We start from the raw sequence: 22,943 nt of genomic DNA, 5'->3' as shown, positions 1-22,943 counted from the left end.
ACTTTTTTTTTATTTTTTTTTATTCGGGACACGTCATAGCTGCCTCACCCGTGATCCGTCTTAATCGCGACGCACCGACGCTCATCCATCTGCAGCACACATCCATCTCCTGTATCGTATCCATCATAGTCAGCGACGGCCAGGGCGTGTCTACGTCTCATTAGATTCGCGCCAGAGACCCGACGTTCATCATGCGCAGTCTTTTAAGTGTTGTGTATTATCTTTCTATCAATAACTACCAGACTTGTGTTCATTAATGATGCAACTTCGAGTACTTTATAGTGTGTGGGGGAAAAATGGATAAATCAGAACAGAACGGAGAAAAAAGGCACTGCAAGAAAATGGAAAGCAAATGGAAAAGAAGACGAAACAAAGGAGTGTTTACAGTATGGAAATGATTATACATGAACACAATCTATACTATACTGTGCCCATTAGATCAATAGGTTCTTTGTTTTTAACATCTTATTTCACATTTACTCTTAATTAGCTGTTATAATAAGCTCCACTCTTCTGGGAAGATGTTCCACCAGAGTTTTGTGGAGATTTTTGAGATACAAGGGTGTTAGTAAAGTCAGGTACTGATGTAGGAGACGTTAGGAGGTCTGGGGTGCCGTCAGCGTTCACATTCTTTCATGTTTAGTAGCAAGAGATAATCCAATCCAACCCATGAAAAGCAGATCTTCATAGAACTGGCTTTGCGCACTTTGGATTGGGGGAGTACAGTTGTGCGCCTCAATTTTCCTGCTAACAGTTTGGGAAAGAAATAGATATGGCTGAAAAAGTTGGGTGTCTTAATACTTTTGGTGTAGCGTATCTATTAATGCGTGAATCTCATTTCAGACTTATGCTGCGTTCGAGTAAAGTTCATCCCGCCATATTTTCAAACTCCAACCAATAAAGAAATTGAATTTTTCGCCTTAATAACCAGAGTCTTGAATGTGATGTCAAAATCAACATGGCCGATCGCAGCACCAGCACTACTTTTAAATATATATCAACAATTTTTAGCTGTAGACCAAACATCTTGCAGACGTTAATCTCCTGCTCGACCTATAACACAGACCCTGCAGGTTGTTTTAAATCAAGCTATCTTCTTGCTAGCAAGTCATGAATCTTGAATGTTTAAAGGTTAAAAATTGCTTTCTGAAGTAGTAGTTGTGGTCCAAAGAACATAAAAGATAGCTGTACCAATAGATATTTCTAAAAAACCTCAGTGTGGTTTGTTTTCTCAGACATTTCCTCAGCCACAGCTACATCTCTCCAGTTTATAACTAAAGATAACTCAAAAACGAGTTTCTGAGAAGTTATTTTTGTTTGTTCCTGTCCAAAAGAACTTGTTTTTCCCAAGAATTTTACCTAGTTAGTATTGGAATGTAAAGCAGTGTGAGCCTGACCAGGCAGGTACTAAGGATGAGTAAATGAATGAATGAATGAATGAATGAACCTCTATTCTCAATCTATTTGTGTTTCAGGGTGAAGTAGGAGAACCAGGACAGAAAGGAAGTAAAGGTGACAAAGGAGAACATGTGAGTGTTCCTATATCACACTTATCTCTTCTCATTCCTTTTTTCCATTTATGTTTTATTATTTTTTTCTACAGTGCATGTGACAGGAGGCATTATTATTATTATTATTATTATTATTATTATTATTATTATTATTATTATTAATAATAATAATTTTAATAATATAATTAATTAATTTTCATTATTATTATTATTATTATTACTTCTTTTTTTATTATTGTATATGTAATTCCTAAAAACACTAACTTCTTTATTTATGTGGATTTATTTTTCATATTATATTATATTGTATTGTATTTTGTGATTTTAAAAGGTACCATGTTGTGGGTGTCTTTTTTTAGGGTCCTCCAGGTCCAGCAGGTCTGCAGGGTCCAGTTGGAGCACCAGGACCGGCGGTACGAACCCACACACACACACACACACACACACACACACACACACACACACGTTAAAGGACATAAATTAATATTTTATATATATATATATATATATACCTACATAATTATTATTTAAATAGTATTATAAAAATTCTTCAGCTACTTGCTAACTGTGTGTGTGTGTGTGTGTGTGTGTGTGCAGGGAGCGGATGGAGAACCCGGTCCTCGTGGACAGCAGGGAATGTTTGGACAGAAAGGAGATGAAGGTACGAGAGGTTTCCCTGGAGCACCCGGACCAATCGGCCTACAGGTCAGTCTATACACCTCTCTCTCTCTCTTTCTTTCTCTCTCTCTCTCTCTCTCTCTCTCACTCTCTCTCTCTTTTTCTCTCAGCATTAACCGAAAAGCTCCAATCTCTCACCGCATCAGAAAGCACATAACACGCTCAAGTCCGTGAAGTGGAATCAGTGCCACAATGAAATTAGATCGACTCCATCTCTGGCCCCTGAAGCTCAGACTTGACTCGGCTGTAATTGGCCCTAATGTGCCTCTAGTAATTACCCCGAGTGCTGGGGGGGGGGCCCATCTTTAGCCCTCAGTTCCTATCTTTGCCTTTAGGAACATGCTTTGTTTGGTGGTTGTGTGTGAACATGGGATGTGTGAATCCCCTCACCATCCAAGTGTAAATATCACACAGAATTCCTTGTCAGACGTCAGAGAGACGAGCAATTACGGAAAATGTCAGGGTTAGTGTAGATCCGGGCGATACTATCATCTAGCATCGATATCACGATACCTTCTGCCACAATACAGTAAATATAAACATATACACACATATACATACACAGTATATCATTCTTTCTTTCTTATTTTCTTTCTTTTCTCTGTATTCTGTGTACTTTTCTCTGGAACAGTTTAAAGCTAACTGTATGGTGATTGTGTGTTTTTCTTCTCAGGGTCTCCCCGGACCTCCAGGTGAAAAGGGAGAGAATGGAGATGTTGGTCCTATGGTACGTGTATGAGCTCCTTATCACAACTTGGACTTTCTATTTATTTATTTAAACATTTCTGGCAATTTTTTTTATATTGTTTGGAGATTTTGTGAAGATTTATTCAGCCACAAGGTTGTTATTACAATCAGGTAATGGTGTAGGTGAGGTGAGGAGGCCTGGGCTGCTCTATAGCAGGAGATCTTTCACTCTAACCCATGTGAAGAAGATCTTCATGAAGCTGGTTTTGTGCATCATCATCATGCTGGAACAGTTTTGGGTCTTGTAGTTGAAGTGAAGGCAAATTTTACACTCCAGCATCCGAAGACAATTGCCAACTATGTTGTAAGAGTTTGTGAAGGAACCACATATTACTTCATGAAGAAGAAATCTGGAAAGGAACCAGACTCATCCTCATTAGGATGAAAACAAATGTCCATTCATTACAATCCCTTTGTTCTTAAGGTTATCAGCTGTTCACTATTGGACATTTAAATGCACAAACTCTTCATGAAAAATGCAGCCCCCAAGGAAGTGTAGCAAACTGTTTAGAATTTAATTCTTCACTCTGAGACATGCAATGGAAAAAAATATATATGTTTTATATATGAAATAATGTCTGCTTGTCTTTGTATTTAGGGTCCACCTGGTCCACCAGGTCCAAGAGGTCCTCAGGGTCCATCAGGTGCTGACGTAAGTACTGTCAACTCCCAACGCTGGGATTGTTTTCTATAGCAAAATAAAATCTATTTTATTTTTAATTATTTAAAATCTATTTGGAAGCAATTTATGAATTACAAGTTATATATGAATATAATTCTGAATGATTAATTATTTAATAAAAAAATTATTTTGGATTGTTGTATTCATTATTATATTATAACAATTATAATTATGAATGATAGTCATTAATAAATTAAATAAGATGAATATTTATTTATCAGATTTATTTATGAGAAAATAATGCACATTCGGCACATTGCTGCTTATGGATATATTTATTTATGTGCGTATGCAGTGTATCAGCAAGCCGTTAATGACGCGACACACACCTTTACAGCAGCCATCACACACCTTCATCCAATAAAGACTTCTCTGATGAATGGGTCGTTATGTTTCAGGGTGCTCAAGGCCCACCCGGTGGTATCGGAGGCATGGGAGGAGTTGGAGAGAAGGTAAGGAACACTTCTTCTATCTGCATACCGTCATTTCCGTTGTCTCAGTATTATTATTTGAGATGATTCAGGAGGTTTATTTTCCTGCTGGGAGCTCTGAAGGACAGGCCGATGGAGAGAGGGCCACTTTATATCAGTGAAAATAAAAAGCGAGAACTTCTCGAACGCTGCTCGTGTTATTTCGGGCGTTCTGCTGTCACGGATAATTATGCTGCTTTTTTGACAAACGGTGCCGTAGACGTGCTTTTGGTTACCATGGTGAAGCTTTTAACCACTGAAATCTCTTACAGGGAGAACAAGGTGAAGCCGGCAATCCTGGACCTCCTGGAGAGCCTGGAATAGGAGTAAGTGGCCTGTGTGTGTGTGTGTGTGTGTGTGTGTGTGTGTGTGTGTGTGTGTGTGTAAAAATTATTAAAAGAAATAAAAGCATATATTACTTTCTTATGTTCTCAGCTCTTGATATTTGGACATCATTCAGCTTCAAACGTTTCTTTTTATTCTGAGCGATATTCAGAGATGGAAGCCAGGGAAGCATGTTATGGAAACCTCAGAGTTTGACGGCTTACATCAGAGATATATCGGGTGCCTCAGGGATATCAAATTTATGGTGTACCTCAGGAAATAATGGCGTACCTCAGCGATTTATGGTCTGCTTCATGGATTTATGGCGTACCTCAGGGATTTATGGTCTGCTTCATGGATTTATGGCGTACCTCAGGGATTGAATTTGTACGTTAGGAATTTATGTTGCATTTCAGGGATTTATGGTGTACCTCAGAGATGTATGGTGTACCTCAGGAATCTATGGTGTACCTCAGGGATTTATGGTGTTCATCAGGGATTTATGGTGTACCTCAGGGATTTATTGTGTACCTCAGGGATTTATGGTGTACCTAAAAAATGTATGGTGTACCTCTGAGATGTATGGTTTATCTTGGAGATTTATAGTGTATTTCTGAGATGTATGGTTTACCTTGGAGATTTATAGTGTATTTCTGAGATGTATGGTTTACCTTAGAGATTTATGGTGTATTTCTGAGATGTATGGTGTACCTCAGGGATTTGTGGGGTATTTCTAAAATGTATGGTTTATCTCAGGGATTTATGTTGTTCTTCTGAGATTTATGGCATACCTCAGAGATTTCTGGTGTATCTGTGGTTTCTTAGGATTTGGATTTGTGGCATACCTCAGTTTAGCCTACCGTAGAGATTTATTGTGTACCTGGGGAATCTTATAATTTATAGTTTGTAATATACCCTACTGGGTGTATGGTGATTTATCGTGTGCCTGAGGGGTTTGTGGCATACTTTAAATATTTGGCATTAATGGGGTACCTGAGGTATTTATGAATTACTTCAAGGATTTAGGATTTATAGGAAACCTCAGAAATTTATGATGTACTTCAGGGATTTTAGATTCATGGGGAGCCTGAGCGATTTGAATGTACTTCAGGAATTTAAGATTAATGGGGTCCCTAAGGAATTTATGATGTACTTTAGGGATTTAAGATTCATGGTGTACCTCAGGGAGTTATGATGTACTTCAGAAATATATGGTATACCTCAGGAATTTACAATGTATCTCAGATATTTATGACCTTTTATGGGGATCCATGGCTTACCTCAGGGATTTATGTTGTACCCCATTGATGTATGTCATATGGAATTAAGGTCTGCTTGGTATGCTTGGCTGAGTCGTGTTTCTTATTTGATCTGCAGGGCCCCAAGGGTGAGAGAGGAGAGAAGGGCGAAGCAGGTCCACCTGGTTCTGCAGGACCTGCTGGACCTAAAGGACCACCTGGAGATGACGGCCCCAAGGGAAATCCTGTATGTGCATTTGATATTTTGATGGCTATGGACTATTATTAAAAATAATATTTAGGTTTTTCCAGCTCCCTGTGTATCATATATTCAGAGATGAGTGCAAATTGAATTATTAAAGTCATTTTCTTTGTTAAAACATATTGATCTCCATCACCGCAGCAGATCCCTCCTTCATACTGTGTGCACAGTATCATAATCCACATTATTCATTCTGCTGAACTGTGTATCCTGATCATTTGTTGCTTTAGGGCCCGGTCGGCTTCCCCGGAGACCCCGGACCTCCTGGTGAGCCTGGTGTCGCTGTGAGTATTGAGTTCTATACATCTCTAAATAATAAGTCGTTTGGTTTTCTGAGCATTGGGTTGAAATTTTTAAGATTTTAAATGTGGAATCAATGTCAGAAGTCGGTTCGTGTCTAACGCAGACTGTTGTCGCTTTGCTAGGGAACTGACGGTATCCCGGGAGACAAGGGAGAAGATGGTGAGCACGGTCAGCCTGTAAGTACAAAAAAACAACCTGGATTTCTATCTCAGTTATGAAACGTGAACAGAATTGAATCTATCGATTCAGATTTCATCAGGAATGAACATCAGGATGTTGCTGTTACAATTCTCAAAAGCCTCTTTATCCCTGATTTTGATTGGACAGGATATGAGGAACGTAATGGTCCGATACTTCTTAAATGCCTACATATTCAATCGTATTACAAATCTGAATAAACAGTGTCAAGCTTTTTCCTGATCAAGGCATCCCTACCCCATAACAAACAAGGTGAGAGAGATAACGAGGAAATATGATAGACAGGTTTTCACATATTTCATCAGCCTCTATAAATTCGTAATCCTTCTTATCATTTATGAATGCAATTTAGATTCCCGGGCCACGAGGAGAATCTTTAATTCTCCGGCCCGGTAAAAAAAGGAGGCTATGTTTGTACGGCCCGGCGTGTCGGCTGGCTCGCGCATTGTGCGTCCGACTTTAACGCAGCGCCCTATCTCCACCCTGCAGTCCTATTAAAGTTTAATGAGAAGAGATTTGTAGCCCTATGAAAGCTTCACAGCGAACCATCCGAGCTTTCGCCGCTGTTTAGAGCTTTATACGGCTCTATCACACAGCCGAGTGACTCCGTAAATTCCTTTCAGCGCTCCGTCGGCACGGCGCTCTCCGTCACGATGCGCTTCGAATATAATACCATGTAAACGTCAGCGTTTCGATCGCATTCCAATTGATTTGCGGATAATCGGTTGCCATTTATTTATTCTCTGGTCCCGCTGATAATTTAGCGTTTATTTTCGTACTTTGAAACACCGACCCGAACGCTTCCGCGGGTCCTTCTGACATCACAATCGTAATCATTTATTTTGATCTTTTTTTTTTTTTTATGCCATTTACATATACACTGTAAGACTTTAGCAGGTGAAAAATGGCCGTCATAAAACAATTTCTTTGCTTGTGACTCCGTTCTAGGATGGTGCTGTGAAAGACTTAGGACCAAAGATAGTTAGAGTTAAATTTCTAACAGTGTCAGCAATTTAGGATTACTATCTCAGAGAGTATCTGCTGCCACAACCTACATTTACTGACTAGCCAATCAAAATGTAGCATAACACTAAAACTAATGGTGGCGAAAAGAGCTAAATACCAGTCCCAGTTTGTGGGATTCTAGACAGTCTAGACGAAAATCTATTACTAGTTATCACAAATATTAAGTTTGACTGCAAAACTGGCATCCCAAATTGGCATTCCTGTTTTCCTCAGTCAGGATGGGGCCATATTCTCCTCCATCAGCTCCTTTTCTTTTTTTAGTACACATAAAGAGACTACTTCTATACCATGCTAGTTGGACCTACATTTTATATTTCTATACTATTTTGCGTCTTAGCCTACAATTAAATAAATGTCCTTATAATACAGTTCAAATACATGCTATAGCCATGTTTATTAGGGGTCGAACGTTTCATCAGCACCGATAGTCGATCGCTGCAAATATCGGCTATCAGCAAAAATCCATCCTGATTTTTGCCTCTTCTGGTCTGGTGCCATTACAAGAGCGGCCTCTAGAGGCGAATCACTGACACCACGTGCTGTTTGCTTTTACACGTGGGAGGGCACGCTGCACGGAGAGCACTATATTCTATTTATTTTTATAGCTTATTAATTATTTGATTAATTAATGATATTCATTTCATTTAGCACATTTTTATGATTCAGTACTGTTTTTATTTATTTATTTATTTGTTTAAAACACTATTTTACGTGAAGGGTTACGTTACGTTAAAACGGGTTCATCCTAGATATTTGTAGCAGTAAAATCCAAAATCAGTCGATTGCTAATGTCCATGTCGTGCATTGGGATTTGCAATGACCTTATAGCATCTGTTTTTTTCAAACCTATGAACATCCAGGGCGCCCCCTGGTGGACCCAGGACTCTAATGCATCCATTTGCACCACCACTAAAATGGCGCTGTTTGCATTTCATTGATACTTTATAGCTCAAAAAATGATTTAAACTGTTTAAAAAAAATAGATTAAAACCAGTTAAAGCCCAGGATGTGTCTCTCAATCTGTCCTAGATAAAAATAAGTAAACATTTTATGATTGTTTAAAATATATAATACATTTATACTCTTTTCTAACCTCTGGCTCTATGTTTTAGGGTCCTCCTGGTCCATCTGGAGAAGCTGGACCACCTGGTCCTCCTGGCAAAAGAGTAAGTCTACTTTTTAAACCTGTGTAGAACTACATTCCATTCGGCCTTATCTCTAGAGGAGCGGTGAAAATCTCAGGCCCGTAAAAACCACTGCTGTTTTTTTTTTCAAGGCAGCGAAAACAGCGTTATCAGACACTTTATCATTTTTATTCTCACGAGGCGACGTTCAGAAAAAAAAAGGAAAAAAAATCCAGGCTCAAACCGGCAAAAGGAAATTGTGTTTGACTTCGGCGCGACGTCTGAAAGCCGAGACATCCTTCATTCGGATAATGAAACTCCTTTCGGAGACATTGGACTGCTGATCGTTCGTCATTTGCTTGATAGAGACGGAGAGAAGCACCTGAACTGGAGCTCGTTTTCATTTCCCCTTCCTCATCCTCCTCCTCCTCTTCTCCTGTAGATCAACCAGAGAGACGTCTTAGTATCGATCCTGAGTGACAGTGATGAGAAAACAATATGGTAACTCCTTTAGGAATCGTGTAAGGAGGAGCCGAGAGAACGCGGCTGTCATGTTCGACCCGGCTCGTGTGTTGAAGCGGAGATGATGACGATGATGATGATGTTACGGCATCTAAAGGAGAATTCATTTTTTCAGAAAAGTTGTGGCTGGATGAATAAAATCCACTCCCATACACCAAATCATCGATCATGACAGAGCGCTTATAGAATCAGACCATGAATCATTGGGATCACCTTTCTGAAACGCACTGTTTCATCAATTCAATAGAAAAACCAGGATGATGGATAGGAAACGACACCCTCACACAGACCCCCTGGTGTTTTCTAATTTATTCGCTTGTCTTCTCATCTCCACGACCCTGCTGAGGTGCTCAAGGCTTTGTGTCGGGGTTCTGATGGCAGTCCGTCGACAAAAAAACAAATGCAAAATACATTTTTTTCACATCTTGTAACATGGCATGCAGAAACTTGCATCAGACGAAAATTAATGGGACTGAAGTATATAAATGGATGGATAAAGGGATGGATGATGGATGGATGAATAAATGATTGCCGGATGGATAGGTGGATGGATGGATGGAAGGATTGAGAGATGGACAGATAGATAAATGGGTGGAAAAATGAATGAATCTATGAATGGATGTATGGACGGATGGATAGGTAAATGGATGGAGAAATGGATGGATGGTTGGATGGGTGTGTAAATGGATGGATGGATGGATGGATGGATGGATGGGTGGGTGGGTGGATAGATGGATGGATGAATAGATGGATAGGTGGGTGGGTGATTAAATGGATGGATAAATTAATGGATGGATGGATGGATGGATCAGTAAATGGTGGGGTGAATGAATAGATGGATGGATGAATTAATGGATGGATAGATGGATGGATGGATGGATGGGTAAATGGTGGGGTGAATGAATGGATGGATGGACGAATTAATGGACGGATGGATGGATGGATAAATGGATGGATGAATGGATGGATGGATGGATGGATGGGTGGGTGGATGGTTAAATGGATGGATAAATTAATGGATGGATGCATGGATGGATGGATGGATGGATGGATGGGTAAATGGTGGGGTGAATGGATGGATGAATTAATGGAGGGATGGATGGATGGATGGCTCAGTAAATGGTGGGGTGAATGAATGGATGGATGGATGAGGGATGGATGGATAAGGGAAGGGTTTGATAAGTAGTATAGTGTGTTAGTAAAGTCAGGTACTGATGTAGGTGAGGACGTGAGAAGGTCTTTCACGTTCATCCCAATAGTGTTGGAGCTCTATAGCAGGAGATCTTCCACTCCAACCCATGGAAAGCAGATCTTCACAGAGCTGGAGTTGTGCACAGGGGTATTGTCATGCTGGAACAGGTTTGAGTCTCCTGGTTGAAGTGAAGGAAAAATCTCATTTTATTTACACCATCCAAAGACGTCCTGTACAATTGTGTGCTTTCAAATGTGTAGTAAAAGTTTATAGAAGACCCACATCAAGCTGGAAATATGTAAATACAGGTTTCAGTGTGTGGATGTTATTATTCATGCTTGTTTCAACATTGCATTAAGCTTCATAACAAAGCGCTCTGCTTACATATGCATTATTCGAGTAAAAAAAAAAAAGCACTTTTTTCCAGTAGTCTGATGGAAATACGAGACTTTTATGCAGGAGATGCGGTTGCTAATGACTGAGGGATTAAAGAGAGGGAAAGAGTCTGTTTAATCAGCAGAGGTGTTTAATGCAGAGAGAATGCTCTCTCTCACTCTCTCTCTCTCTCTCTCTCTCACTCTCTCTCTCTTTCTCTCTCTCCTGCTGCATGTATAATTCAGCGCATTAAACGAAACCTTCCGTTCAATCAGCCTTTTTCCTAAAAAAGCTGAGATAGCCGTCTCTCTCTCTCTCTCTCTCTCTCTCTCTCTCTCTCTCTCTCTCTTCTCTCTTTTCTCTCTGCTTTATTTATTCACCTAGATATTAAAATGTAAGAATCCCTACTTTATCCAACACCTGTTAAGGGTTTACTCCTATTTTCCCATCATCAACACGATCCTCTGAAAAGGACAGAAAGTATCTATTATGGCACGAATGCGCGGTTTTCTGATAAAGAGATCAAATCAAACATCGCACGCTACATATTTTATCTCAGCTTTTTCCATTTTCTCCCAGAACAACATCAGATATGCGAGTAACAATAAATGTGCCGCTGTATATCATGGTGTGCAGGAGCGAGTAAATACATTCACTTACCCTAATCTGTTTTTTTTTTCTTTGTCATTCTTCAGGGACCCCCAGGAGCAGCGGGAGCTGAGGGCAGGCAGGGCGAGAAGGGAGCCAAGGTAAGATCTGGGATCTCAGAGTATATATATATAAATACGAGGTGGTATCAAAATGTTTTTAGACTAATAGTGTAACTGCTGTTCTGATTGCGTGCGTTACCATGGATCACAGACAGAAAGTTAGAACAAAGCGCAAACGTGAAATTCTGTATGAAACTGGGCAAATCTGCCACGGAGACGTTTAACGTGACGTGACGTACGTGTCACATACGGCGGTGCCGCGACGAGCGGCGCGAGCACTTCAGAAGCGCAAGAACATCTCCGGAAATGACGAGAAATCAGGAAGACCTTCGACGAGCTCAACCCCCGAAAATGTCCCAACTGTTTGCCCGACTTGTGCGTGATGTTCGTTGGAGAGCAATCCACATGATCTCACTTCTGCACCCACCGTACTCACCAGATTTGGCTCCCGTGGACTTCACCCTCTTCCCGAAAATAAAGGTTCAGCTCAAAGTTTGCCGTTTTGACATTCTGGAGATCCGGCTTGAATTGCAGAATGTGCTTGACATGCCTCGAAAAGAAGACTTTCAGGACACATTCCAGGACACTGGGAGCACTGTATTGCTGTGTGAGGGGACAATTGTGAAGGTTATAGTGTGGAAACGTAGATAAGTAAAGTACTTTCTTGTAACCAAAACAACTCTCAAAACTACTACCTCATAAACACGTTATATATATTTATATACATATATAATAAGTAACTCATTCATTAAACTGAGCAGTTATTGGGGTAAGGGCCTTGTTCAGGGGCCCAGGCGTGGCAGCTTGGTGTTGCTGGGATTTTAACTCTTCAGATTTCTCTAAAATGTTGAGGAGCTGCCACTCTGATTATCTGCCCCTCCCCCCTATTTCCATGTGTCTCCTGGCTTTCCACTACAGTAGTGCTGAACCAGCGCTGTCCGTTCAGCACTACACCAGCAGTGGTGTTCAAAGCGGCTTCTCTCATCATCACAATATGAATATAAATATATATATTTTTTTATTTATTCTTGGCAACGACCAGAAAAAACCCTGCATTTGTGTGTCTTCACATTTGGTGATGTGACACACATAGAAACTATAAATATAGTGTCTGCTCATTGTGGATAAAATGTTGGACTTCTGATCATGAGTTAAAATCCTAGCACCACCAAGCAACGACTGCTGGGCCCTTGAGTAAGGCCCTTAACTGCTCAGCTGTATAACAAAGATAACTGGAGAAAACAGTGCCAGAAATGTCAATATAAACGCTCGGAATCCAGCCACCTGCTGCACCACACTAATGCGTTTCATGCAAGCACGTCTTAATCAGCAGAATCCGATATTATTTGATGGTTTTCACTTAAACCTTCACCTCCACTATCTGTACACAGGGTGAAGCAGGAGCCGAGGGTCCACCCGGAAAAACAGGGCCCGTCGGACCCCAAGGACCTTCCGGAAAGCCTGGTCCTGAGGGTCTTCGAGGAATTCCTGGTCCTGTGGTAAGTGTCTGTGTAACTAATTACATTCCTACACACACTCACGCACACACACTTACACACATGAACACACACTTTAAAATCCAGTAGCACCTCGGGCACTGTAAGAATAATCAATACCTTCTGTGTGTGAGTGTGTGTGTGAGTGTGTATGATTTTTATTTTTTTGGGGCGCACTTTTTTATGGATGATTAATCGTCTGGCTCCTGCTGTGAATCGATGGCGAAGCTGGAAGTGTAACAGCAGGCAATAATCCTCATTATAACGCAATGTCATTTTTCTTCTTCTCACAGGGTGAACAAGGACTTCCTGGTGCACCTGGGCAAGACGGCCCACCTGGACCGATGGTGAGATCTGGATTCTCTCTCTCTCTCTCTCTCTCTCTCTCTCTCTCTCTCTCTCTCTCTCTCTCTCTCTCTCCTCTGTACACTCATCCTGTACACTGTCCTCCCCCTTATTACTAGACGTGAGATGATTTATCAGTGCTGGCTCTTCAATTTTAGGGTCCTCCTGGACTTCCTGGGCTGAAAGGTGACCCCGGGTCCAAGGGTGAGAAGGTGAGCGAGATCCAATTTTCTTCTCTGTCACTTCTATTCGATGGTGGGTTTCTTCGTCCCCTCTGGCAGTTTAACCTCCAGCTGTGAAATCTTCATGAAAACGTTTGTGATAATAAATTGGGGAATTTAGCTTCATCGCTGGATCTTCTCCGTGGGCTTTCACACACTTTCACACTTTCACACACTCACAAATGTATGAGTCTGAGTTAGTTTGATGATCTTCTTGTACTTTATATTGGGCTAGCATACACTTCATGCTAATGCTCAAGGATGGGTTTGGTTCTAGCGCTCTCTTTTTGCTTAAATTGGTTTCTCTATTATATTTTTCTAACCTACTTGTGTGTGTGTGTGTGTGTGTGTGTGTGTGTGTGTGTGTGTGTGTGTGTGCAGGGCCACCCAGGTCTGATCGGCCTGATCGGTCCTCCTGGTGAACAGGGAGAAAAAGGAGATCGTGGATTACCGGGACCTCAGGGCACACCTGGTTCTAAGGGTGATTCTGTAAGTGTCTATTTCTCTCTTTTTCTCATTTTTCAAAGAAAAGAATAAATAAAATGAAGAACAAATCAATAGGGTAAAGAGATCTGTATGATCATTGGATGACTAGACGTATATGTGAATAAACGGGTAAATGACTTAAATATGGATAGATAGATAAATAGAGTTGATCTACAGAAGGATGAATGTTTGGTTGGATGAATAGGTATATGGACAGATAAATAGCAAGATGATGGATGGATGGATGGATGGATGGATGGATGGATGGATGGATGGATGGATGGATGGATGGATAGATAGATAGATAGATAGATAGATAGATAGATAGATAGATAGATAGATAGATAGATAGATAGATAGATAGATAGATAGATAGATGATCTATAATGATAAGATAATGAGATGATCTATAATGGAGGGCTGGTTGGATGACAGTATGGATAGATAAATTGAGGGATGATCTATAGAGGATGAATGGATGGATGACTATAAGCATTGATAAACTGATTAACAGGTAACAATAAAAAGATTGATAAATGGATGGACAGATGGATGTAGATAAATAGAATAAGTCTTTAATGAACATTTAGATAATGATGGATGGATGGATAGATGGATGGATGGATTCACAGCTCGTGAATGATCACTTTTTGAAGTAAATACGCAGGTGATTCTGTTTCACATCGATTCCTGTTGAAGCCCAGTTCTAATGTTCCTGATGTTCCTGATGTTCCTTTGTAACAGAGGACTGTATCTGTAACAGAGCAAAGCTGGAACAGGTATTAAAAAAAAAGAAAGAAACATCATGCATTAATAATCCTGCAGTGCAGACTGAGTGGCTGTTCCTCACAGCTGGCTCACTACTGCCTCCGCTGGTGATTTAGCGCTCACACTGGCTCAGGGTTTCACATCAGCGCTCTTCTCTCTCTGCAGGTTCAGCTCAGTTTTTAAACACACATCTTTTTGTAAAATGGTAAATCTTTCACTCTTTCTTTTTTATTCTGTAGGGTATCTCTGGTGCTTCTGGACCCATCGGTCCTCCTGGTCCTCCTGGACTTCCTGTGAGTCCTTCGCTTATGTCTCACTTCACACTCCGATAATATTCTATAATGGAACTCGCTCATTAATCGTTTCCTTTTGCTCACCAGGGTCCTCAAGGTCCGAAGGGATCAAAGGGTTCATCAGTAAGTGTAGTTTCTTTCCATCGCAATTCTATAATAAATATTTAAATCCCAGAACTGACATTTCCTGATCTGGTGTCTTGATCAGGGTCCTGCTGGTTCGAAGGGAGACACCGGTGTGGTCGGACCTCCTGGTCCTCCTGTAAGTATATCATACTTGTTGCTGAAGCAGCACATTTTAGCTGAGGATTAAGAAAAAATATGAAGGAACTGAGACCTCTTTGCTGTTGACCTGCAGGGTCCTCCAGGTGAGATCATCCAGCCGCTGCCCATCCGCTCCCCGAAGAAGACACGGCGCGCCAGCGAGATGCAGGCGGATGAGGCCGGGCTGGACTACGGCGAGGGCATGGAGGACATCTTTAGCTCTCTGAATAACCTCAAACAGGACATTGAGAGATTGAAGTACCCCATGGGCACCCAGAACAATCCTGCCAGGACCTGCAAAGACCTGCAGCTGTCTCACCCCGAGTTCCCTGATGGTAAGCGTTTCCAGTCCTTTTATATTCACTATAGATGACCCCGAAAGACGAATCTATGAGTCCGAGGAGAATACGCTCGCTATTAACCCTCTCGCGGTTTTGTTCCCCTCAGGTGAATATTTCATCGATCCTAATCAGGGATGCTCTGGAGATTCCTTCAAAGTCTACTGCAACTTCACAGCAGGAGGAGAGACCTGCATCCACCCTGAAAAGAAGTCCAGCAGAGTGAGTGTCCATACTGAACATCTGACAGTTTACAAATAGTTCCATCTTATCATCAAATACACTATATGGACCAAAGTCCTGAGACACCTGACCTTTCCAGGCATATGTGCACCTTCAATACACTGTAACGGACCCAAATTTTTTCCAGCATGCAATGCTTCTGCACAAATCCAGCTCTATGAAGATACATGAGTTGGAGTGGAAGATGCCCTGCTGTAGAGCTTTAAGACCTTCTCCACAATTCGTTTTTATAAGAACAAATGGGAATTCAATGTGGAAAGAGATGCTCACAAAGTATTTGTGAACCTAATAGTCACGTGTTTTCCACAATATCTCCACATGGTGTACTTTTAATGATATAAAGCTGAACTTGTAGTTGGTATACATTCAGTGCCCTGCATTAGTATTGGCACCCTCTGCAAGTTTTTATACCATCCTTACCAAGGGGTGCCATTATTAATAAACTTCACTGTAGCATGGTGTATATATCGTATATCATGAAGAAGTGGCGAAATAACCAATTCCTTCGCCGTGCGGTCATGAGGTCATTTCTGTCAAAAAAAATTTTATTCATTCTCTGTTTCCTCCAACTTCCGAAGGTCCACATGTCCTCCTGGCCCAAAGAGACGCCCGGCTCCTGGTACAGTTCATTCAAGCATGGCCATCTCGTAAGTGCACTCGTCCCTCGCTTTTTTTCCCCCGGGTTTTTATTTCCTCCGAACTGAAAGGTTTATGAAGAGGCCACATGAATACACACCAATAGCAGATTTGCTTTTGAAATGCTTTTTAAGATGCGCTGACCTGGGGTCCTGAGCACAAAAGACCTCTCAAACACACACACACTCACACTCACACACACACACACACACACACACACACACACACACACACACACACACACACACACACACACACACACAGCATATCCATATTTAATGCGTCCCAAAATAAAAAATTGTTTGCCTTGTTATAGATCTACTTCTATTCAAGCATTCAAGAAAGCCTGAAAGTGGGAATATTATTTGTGTGTGTGTGTGTGTGTGTGTGTGTGTGTGTGTGTGTGTGTGTGTGTGTGTGTGTGTTTGTGTGTGTGAAGATATAGTGAGAGTTTACAACAGGAAACAGTTTGCTAATGAAGCTCAGCCACTAATCCCTCATCTGTTACCGTTTCCTCTCTTCTCCTTCACCAGCTGGCGTACGTGGACGCCGAGGGCAACTCGATCAACTCGGTGCAGATGACGTTCCTCAGACTACTGACGGCCTCGGTGAGGCAGAACTTCACCTACACCTGCCATCAGTCCGTGGGCTGGCACGACGTCACCGCCGACAACTACGACCGAGCCCTGCGCTTCCTCGGCTCCAACGACGAGGAGATGAGCTACGACAACAACCCCTACCTAAAGGCCATTTCCGACACCTGCTCGGTAAGAAACCCGTCCCACACACCTCCCACCCCTGTTCACGCACTGCTACATCTTATTCCGCAGCGCTCTGGATTACGATTGGTCGGATTATCGTTTTCATAGCGACGCCACACTCATGATTTGCAATGTAGCTCAGTACATCAGATGTTGGATTTATGATCAGAAGGTCATGCGTTCAAATCCCAGCACCACCAAGCTGCCAACTGCTGGGCCTTTGAGCAAGGCCCCAAACTGCTCAGTTGTATACAGATGTTAGATTTAGGAAAGGAGTCCCAGTGTCAGGGCTTTTAACTACCTAATGAATGAGCCAATAGTGAAAAAACTTCCTAAGACTTCAAGTACAAAATAGACCAAAATTCTTCTTCTTTCGGCTGCTCCCAATAGGGGGCGCCACAGCGGATCATCCGTCTCCATACCCCCCTGTCCTCTACATCTGCCTCTGTCACACCATCTACCTGCATGTCTTCCCTCACCACATCAATAAACCTCCTCCTTGGTCTTTCTCTTTTCCTCCTTCCTGGGCCTCCCTCACCTTGTCTCCAAAACGTCCTACATGCGCTATCCTTTTAATAAACTAGTTTCTAATCCTGGTCCAAAATAGACAAAAATAGAGAGTCCAAATCCATCCTCATTGGTCCTACCCTCCACGGCAACCATGTGTATCTGCTCTTCATGCTGAGACGTCCTTATTTGCAGTGAGTGGATTCTCATTGAGAACTTCCAGAAGTGGGGCATCAGTAAGAACCAGGCAGGTCGAGGGAGTAGAAAGAGAAATGATCTCAGCATCTCAGGAGCTTGTTAAGCTTGAAATAAAGATAGAGAATGAGAGGTTGAGATGGAGGGAAAGATACGGATCTTATAGATCTCATTTTTTTTTTCTGTGTGTCCCTGCAGTTGAGGAAAGGACACGGCAAAACCGTCCTGGAGATCGACACGCCCAAAATCGAGCAGCTGCCCATCGCCGACGTCATGCTGAACGACTTCGGCGATCCCAATCAGAAATTCGGATTCGAAGTGGGTCCTGCTTGCTTCCTTGGCTAAAAAAACCCCAAAAAACAAAGATCGAAAACCAAGAACGACGCCACGATGCCAAAAAAATAAAAACCCAAGAAAAAAAAAAAACTTGACAGGGAAGGACTTTTGTTTTGTTTTTTTAACATTTGAGAATAAAATATTATACCGTCGAATCTCTCAGCCTCCGTTCGCGCCGCATGCGAGTTTCGAATGCTAGTTGTTGTTTTTGCCGAGTAGCCGAATATTTCACAGGGTGTGAAACGCAAAAAAAAAAAAAAAGGAAAGGAAGGAAGGACACGGAGGAGAGGAGCGGCAGAACGGAGAGCTGCGAGACGAACAAGGGGAGAGAACGAGGGATCGAGAGAAAGAAAGACCTCCCCGATGGAGTCGACGGATCGGTGCTGTGCAACACAAACGACATACAGAAAACATCCACATCTATGGTGCTTGAGTTCGAATAATATGAATAATATGAATAATAAAAAGGAACGCAATAGATATAACTAGAGTTCAACAATAAAGAGGTGCTAAGCGGAAGGTGTATTTTAATGAAACTGTAATTATTGTTTTGTACATTTCTGTTCTTTTCCACTTCAAAACTTGCATGTGTATCGCCATCCGGCTCTCCGACATCGGAAAATTGAAACGGAATCAAATAATAATAGTAATAAAAAAAAATGGGAAAAAGACAAATCGTATTTTTGTGATAAAAACTGTGTACCTGTTATCAAATCAATAAAAAGCGAGACATTGAAACGATTCCTTCGTTCCGAACGCTAATGTATGTCCTTTGTATATATTGAGCACCTGAACACCTCTCCAGCACACGCGAGCGCCCACGCCGACGCCAAACCCCCTCGCTAACGTCGCCTCTCAGCGATCGTTCCTCAGCGCAGTCGTGACAATCATACGCCTATTTAATTTTATTCACTCGTTCATTTTTTCCCAAATCCTCCTTTTTTTTTTCGTTTCCAGTTCGTCTATTCAGTCGTACTTTATACCTCATCCGTAGCGAAGTGAGGCCAGCGGGCCCTGTATATACCTTGGTTACACATTTCATTTTATATATTTTGGGGGTAGGGATTATTATTTTATTTTGTTTAAATCCAGATTTAAAAAAAAATAAAAAGTACAACATTGGAAATACAAACCGCATCTCGCTAAAATGTTCCGAATTGTTTATTAATATTTAGTTTTTCTGTGAATGGAATAAAAGATCTCTTGTTTTTTTCTTCAGTGACCCCGCGTTTTTTTTGTGTTTTTTTGTGTTTTTTTTTTTTTTTTGTAATGAGAAATGTTTAAAAAAAAAAATAAATGTGTTCTTTTATGGTTCGTCTGAATATTAAAAACTGGATTCCAAACCAACAGTGAACCCGGTGTGTGTGCTCTCAAGTCATTTATCGCGCGAACACGATCGCCAGGTGGTGGCGCTAAACCTGTGCCTGTGCTCTATATGCGAGAACATGAGGAGATTCTTTTTTTTATGAGCTCCTATAATGATTTTGAGAATAGATTTTGTGGAGATTTGTCATCATTTAGTTTGTAAAGTCTGATGTGTGTGAGGAGGTGAGAAGGAATGTCGAAAGCGTTCACGTTCCTCCTCAATATGTTTTCAGCTCTATAGCAGGAGATCTTCCACTCTGACCCATTGAGGTGGAAAGTAACTTCAATCCAAATGTACGGAGCTACAAATGAAGTTATCTGTCTAAAAAATCTTTTTAAGTAGAATACATTTTTTGGACAGTAAAATGTAGTTACTTTTTTTAACAGCAGGGGGCGGTGTGGGGGATTCTAGTGTAAAAAAAACAAGGAGATATAAATCTCAAACTTCTGGTTTTTATTTAAAGAAACACCTTTACAAATTAAAGTGCGATAACGAAAATATATACACATATACAAACGCTCCCCACTTTACGAACATTTATTTTACGAACTTTTGCGGATACGAACAAACCAGTCCTCAAAGTGAAATTTGTTCGGAATTCGGAGAAATAGAAAAAAAAACTGAGAGCTGTCGCGAGCTAGTCATCGACCGTAACGAGTCTACATGATGCGCGCTGGACTCGAGACAATGAGTTTTTTCAAGTAAAACTTTTTTTTTAATTACTTAATACAAATTATTGTATACATTATTCAGATTATTTCGATTTGTCTTAGTATATTCTATTGTTTATTTAATAGTATTTACATCTCTCACATCAGTAGGAGATATGCATAGTCAATAACGAACACAGTGACAACTTACAAACAAATTTGTATTCCGAACGCTCGTTCGGAACGTAACTCGATCGCTATCGCAAATGCAGATTCGGGATTCAGACGCCGAGCGCAAGCACCGGACATCCTTCGTCTTCGACGGCTTTTCGCTTGCAGCTGTTTCTGCATCACTTCCGTCCGTCTTTTTCGTCTCCATCTTTCTCCGCGTTTGTTTTCCGCCCATCGAACAGTGCAGTAGTTTTTGTGCTCAGTTTTTTTTTTTTAAAGGATATAATTTAAAATGGAGTTAAAAAACAATAATTCTAACAAAACACACTGAAGTAAAAGTAAAATCTGAGCTTTTTCATTCCACTTTTATAAAGTAGAAGTTATATATATATAAAAAAAAAAAAAAACGATTACGGTAACGCGAGTACATGGAATTGGTTACTTTCCGACTCAGGAGATCTTTGTGGAATTTGCTCGGGTTCAGGTTTGGGTCTCCACGTGAGAATCTCACGCCTATACAATTGTGTGCCGATTTTGGGGTAACATTTTGGAGAAAGAACCACTTATGGCTGGAAGTGTCCCAGTACCTTTGACATCACTGTATAATAGTGTGTGTCAGGTGTGGGCGTGGTTTAATAGAGTCTGGAGAGGGGAGCAAATAAACATGGTTCACCTGCATCTTATTAGGGAAGGGCTTTTTAACACTGCTTCTCTCTTTCTCAGTCTCAGTGAATGGTTACGAGGTTTGTGTTTATATTGGGAACTGAAATTCTTTTATCTGTTAGCACTCTATAAACACTTTATCTATTACCCCAGAACATAATGAAGCTCTCTCATGTTAGACTGTACTACAGTCTGAAACTGACACGAGAAAAAAGACGTTTCAAGTCATCAGCCCATGACATGCGTTCTCTCGCTAACGGTAGCTAGCAGCAAACAAAAACAATGTAGCGTTCATTTGGTTCACGACATGCCTGAAAAAGAAACATCTACATCATACTGTACAAACGCTCCTTTTCCCTCTTCACCCGAGTCCTTTCCTCATTTCCCCTGAGGTGGTTTAAAGTCATCACGCTAATCATCGGGTTCGGCTAATCAGGTTCGGCCCTCCAATTAGTTCTAGGTTTGATGTAGGAGCAGCCACACTGCAGGAAAGTGGTGATGAGAAGAACGGATTATTTGACTCAGTTTTTTGAATCTTCTACATCAAAATGAACGAATCTTTTATTGAGTCATTTAGTTCATATCTTTCCTTCGATCAGAAATAATGAAAACATAACGAGTAGCTTCACCTCTCCTATCTTCAGGTCCGTGTGGTGTCTATGGGGGTCACGTGAAACAACACAACAAATGACTTGGACTAGAAAAGTCGAAAGATGAACTGCTCTGTTCTGTTTCTTATAAATGACCTACAGAGATGCTTTGCGCTGCTTTGCTCATGCGCGTCCAGTAGAAAATGAACGGATTTTCTAAAAAAAAAAACAATCGTTTATGAACGACCCAAAATGATCACAGCCACGATTAAGCGGCTGTCGGTAAACACGTCACACCAGCGATCAAAGACTACAGATTTAAGCCTCAAATTACAGAAATCATTTAGAAATTTCAAATACTTCGTTACTTCGATTTTTCTGGTATCAGTATTTTACTTCACTATTTATTTTTTGAGCAAATTTTTTACTACTTTTCAGACAATTTTTTTACCTCTAGTACATTGTTAGATTTTACTTTCTACTTCTTACATGCTCAAAACAGACACAGGCTTTTTCAGTCTCCCACTGGTGTATATTTCCTGTCTCTCTCAAAAAACCCAGACGAAGACTAGTTTCTGAGCTCACAATGAGCAAGCAGAAGACAGTAAGAAGTCTGGGGTTAATGTGGATGAGACAGAGGGAGTCAGTGATGGAAACGAGTCAGTGATGAGAACAGAGACATTCCTGATCACCTGATCATCGTCATCTTCTCTCTGCTTATGTTCTATATGGTGGATCTTCAGAATGGATAAATTCATTAGAATTAGAATTACAATTCGTTTTGTATTTTATTTCTAGAGCACTTTTAATGATGGACATTGTCTCAAAGCAATTTTACAGAACGTAAGAATCATAGAACAAAACATTTGATTACAAGGGAACGATGTGTGTTTGTCCCTGATGATGAGGCCGGGGGGCGACTGTGTTGAGGAAAAACTCCTTTAGATGTTATGAGGAAGAATCCTTGAGAGGAACCAGACTCAAAAGCAGAGGTGGGAAGTAACAAAGTACAAATACTTAGTTACTGTACTTAAGTAGATTTGTCTGGTATCAGTATTTTAGTCCACTATTTATTTTCCGGGCAACTTTTTACTTTCACTCATTAAATTTTTACACAAAGATCTGTACTTTCTACTTCTTACATTTACTAAACAGACTCGTTACTTTTAGTATTATTTCTTCTCACTGTTTCCAGCCTGTCAACCTTCATTGTGCTGCTTTTTCACCACATCACAGGTGTATTATATCCTGG

The 22,943-nt window shown here is 40.9% G+C and overlaps 1 protein-coding gene across 1 annotated transcript in view; it reads left to right on the top strand.

The window, feature by feature from the left end:
• Window positions 1-18,989, top strand: part of col11a1a (collagen, type XI, alpha 1a) — a 97,465-nt gene extending 78,476 nt beyond the window's left edge. Inside the window, exons 44-67 of the mRNA XM_083549677.1 lie at window positions 1,476-1,529; window positions 1,871-1,924; window positions 2,109-2,216; window positions 2,863-2,916; window positions 3,535-3,588; window positions 4,017-4,070; window positions 4,361-4,414; window positions 5,790-5,897; window positions 6,143-6,196; window positions 6,338-6,391; window positions 8,552-8,605; window positions 11,348-11,401; window positions 12,754-12,861; window positions 13,152-13,205; window positions 13,362-13,415; window positions 13,806-13,913; window positions 14,918-14,971; window positions 15,059-15,094; window positions 15,180-15,233; window positions 15,330-15,570; window positions 15,683-15,795; window positions 16,395-16,463; window positions 16,986-17,219; window positions 18,114-18,989. Of these exons, the coding sequence (XP_083405803.1) occupies window positions 1,476-1,529; window positions 1,871-1,924; window positions 2,109-2,216; window positions 2,863-2,916; window positions 3,535-3,588; window positions 4,017-4,070; window positions 4,361-4,414; window positions 5,790-5,897; window positions 6,143-6,196; window positions 6,338-6,391; window positions 8,552-8,605; window positions 11,348-11,401; window positions 12,754-12,861; window positions 13,152-13,205; window positions 13,362-13,415; window positions 13,806-13,913; window positions 14,918-14,971; window positions 15,059-15,094; window positions 15,180-15,233; window positions 15,330-15,570; window positions 15,683-15,795; window positions 16,395-16,463; window positions 16,986-17,219; window positions 18,114-18,260 (2,028 nt within the window). The 3' untranslated portion in view covers window positions 18,261-18,989. The remainder of the gene's footprint in view (window positions 1-1,475; window positions 1,530-1,870; window positions 1,925-2,108; window positions 2,217-2,862; window positions 2,917-3,534; window positions 3,589-4,016; window positions 4,071-4,360; window positions 4,415-5,789; window positions 5,898-6,142; window positions 6,197-6,337; window positions 6,392-8,551; window positions 8,606-11,347; window positions 11,402-12,753; window positions 12,862-13,151; window positions 13,206-13,361; window positions 13,416-13,805; window positions 13,914-14,917; window positions 14,972-15,058; window positions 15,095-15,179; window positions 15,234-15,329; window positions 15,571-15,682; window positions 15,796-16,394; window positions 16,464-16,985; window positions 17,220-18,113) is intronic.
• The last annotated feature ends 3,954 nt before the right edge of the window (window positions 18,990-22,943 follow it).

The sequence above is a fragment of the Silurus aristotelis genome (assembly GCF_946808225.1).
Source record: "Silurus aristotelis genome assembly, chromosome: 1".
Classification (NCBI taxonomy): domain Eukaryota; kingdom Metazoa; phylum Chordata; class Actinopteri; order Siluriformes; family Siluridae; genus Silurus; species Silurus aristotelis.
The sequence above is the reverse complement of the archived record's forward strand: the minus strand, read 5'-3'. Positions and strand labels throughout refer to the sequence as shown.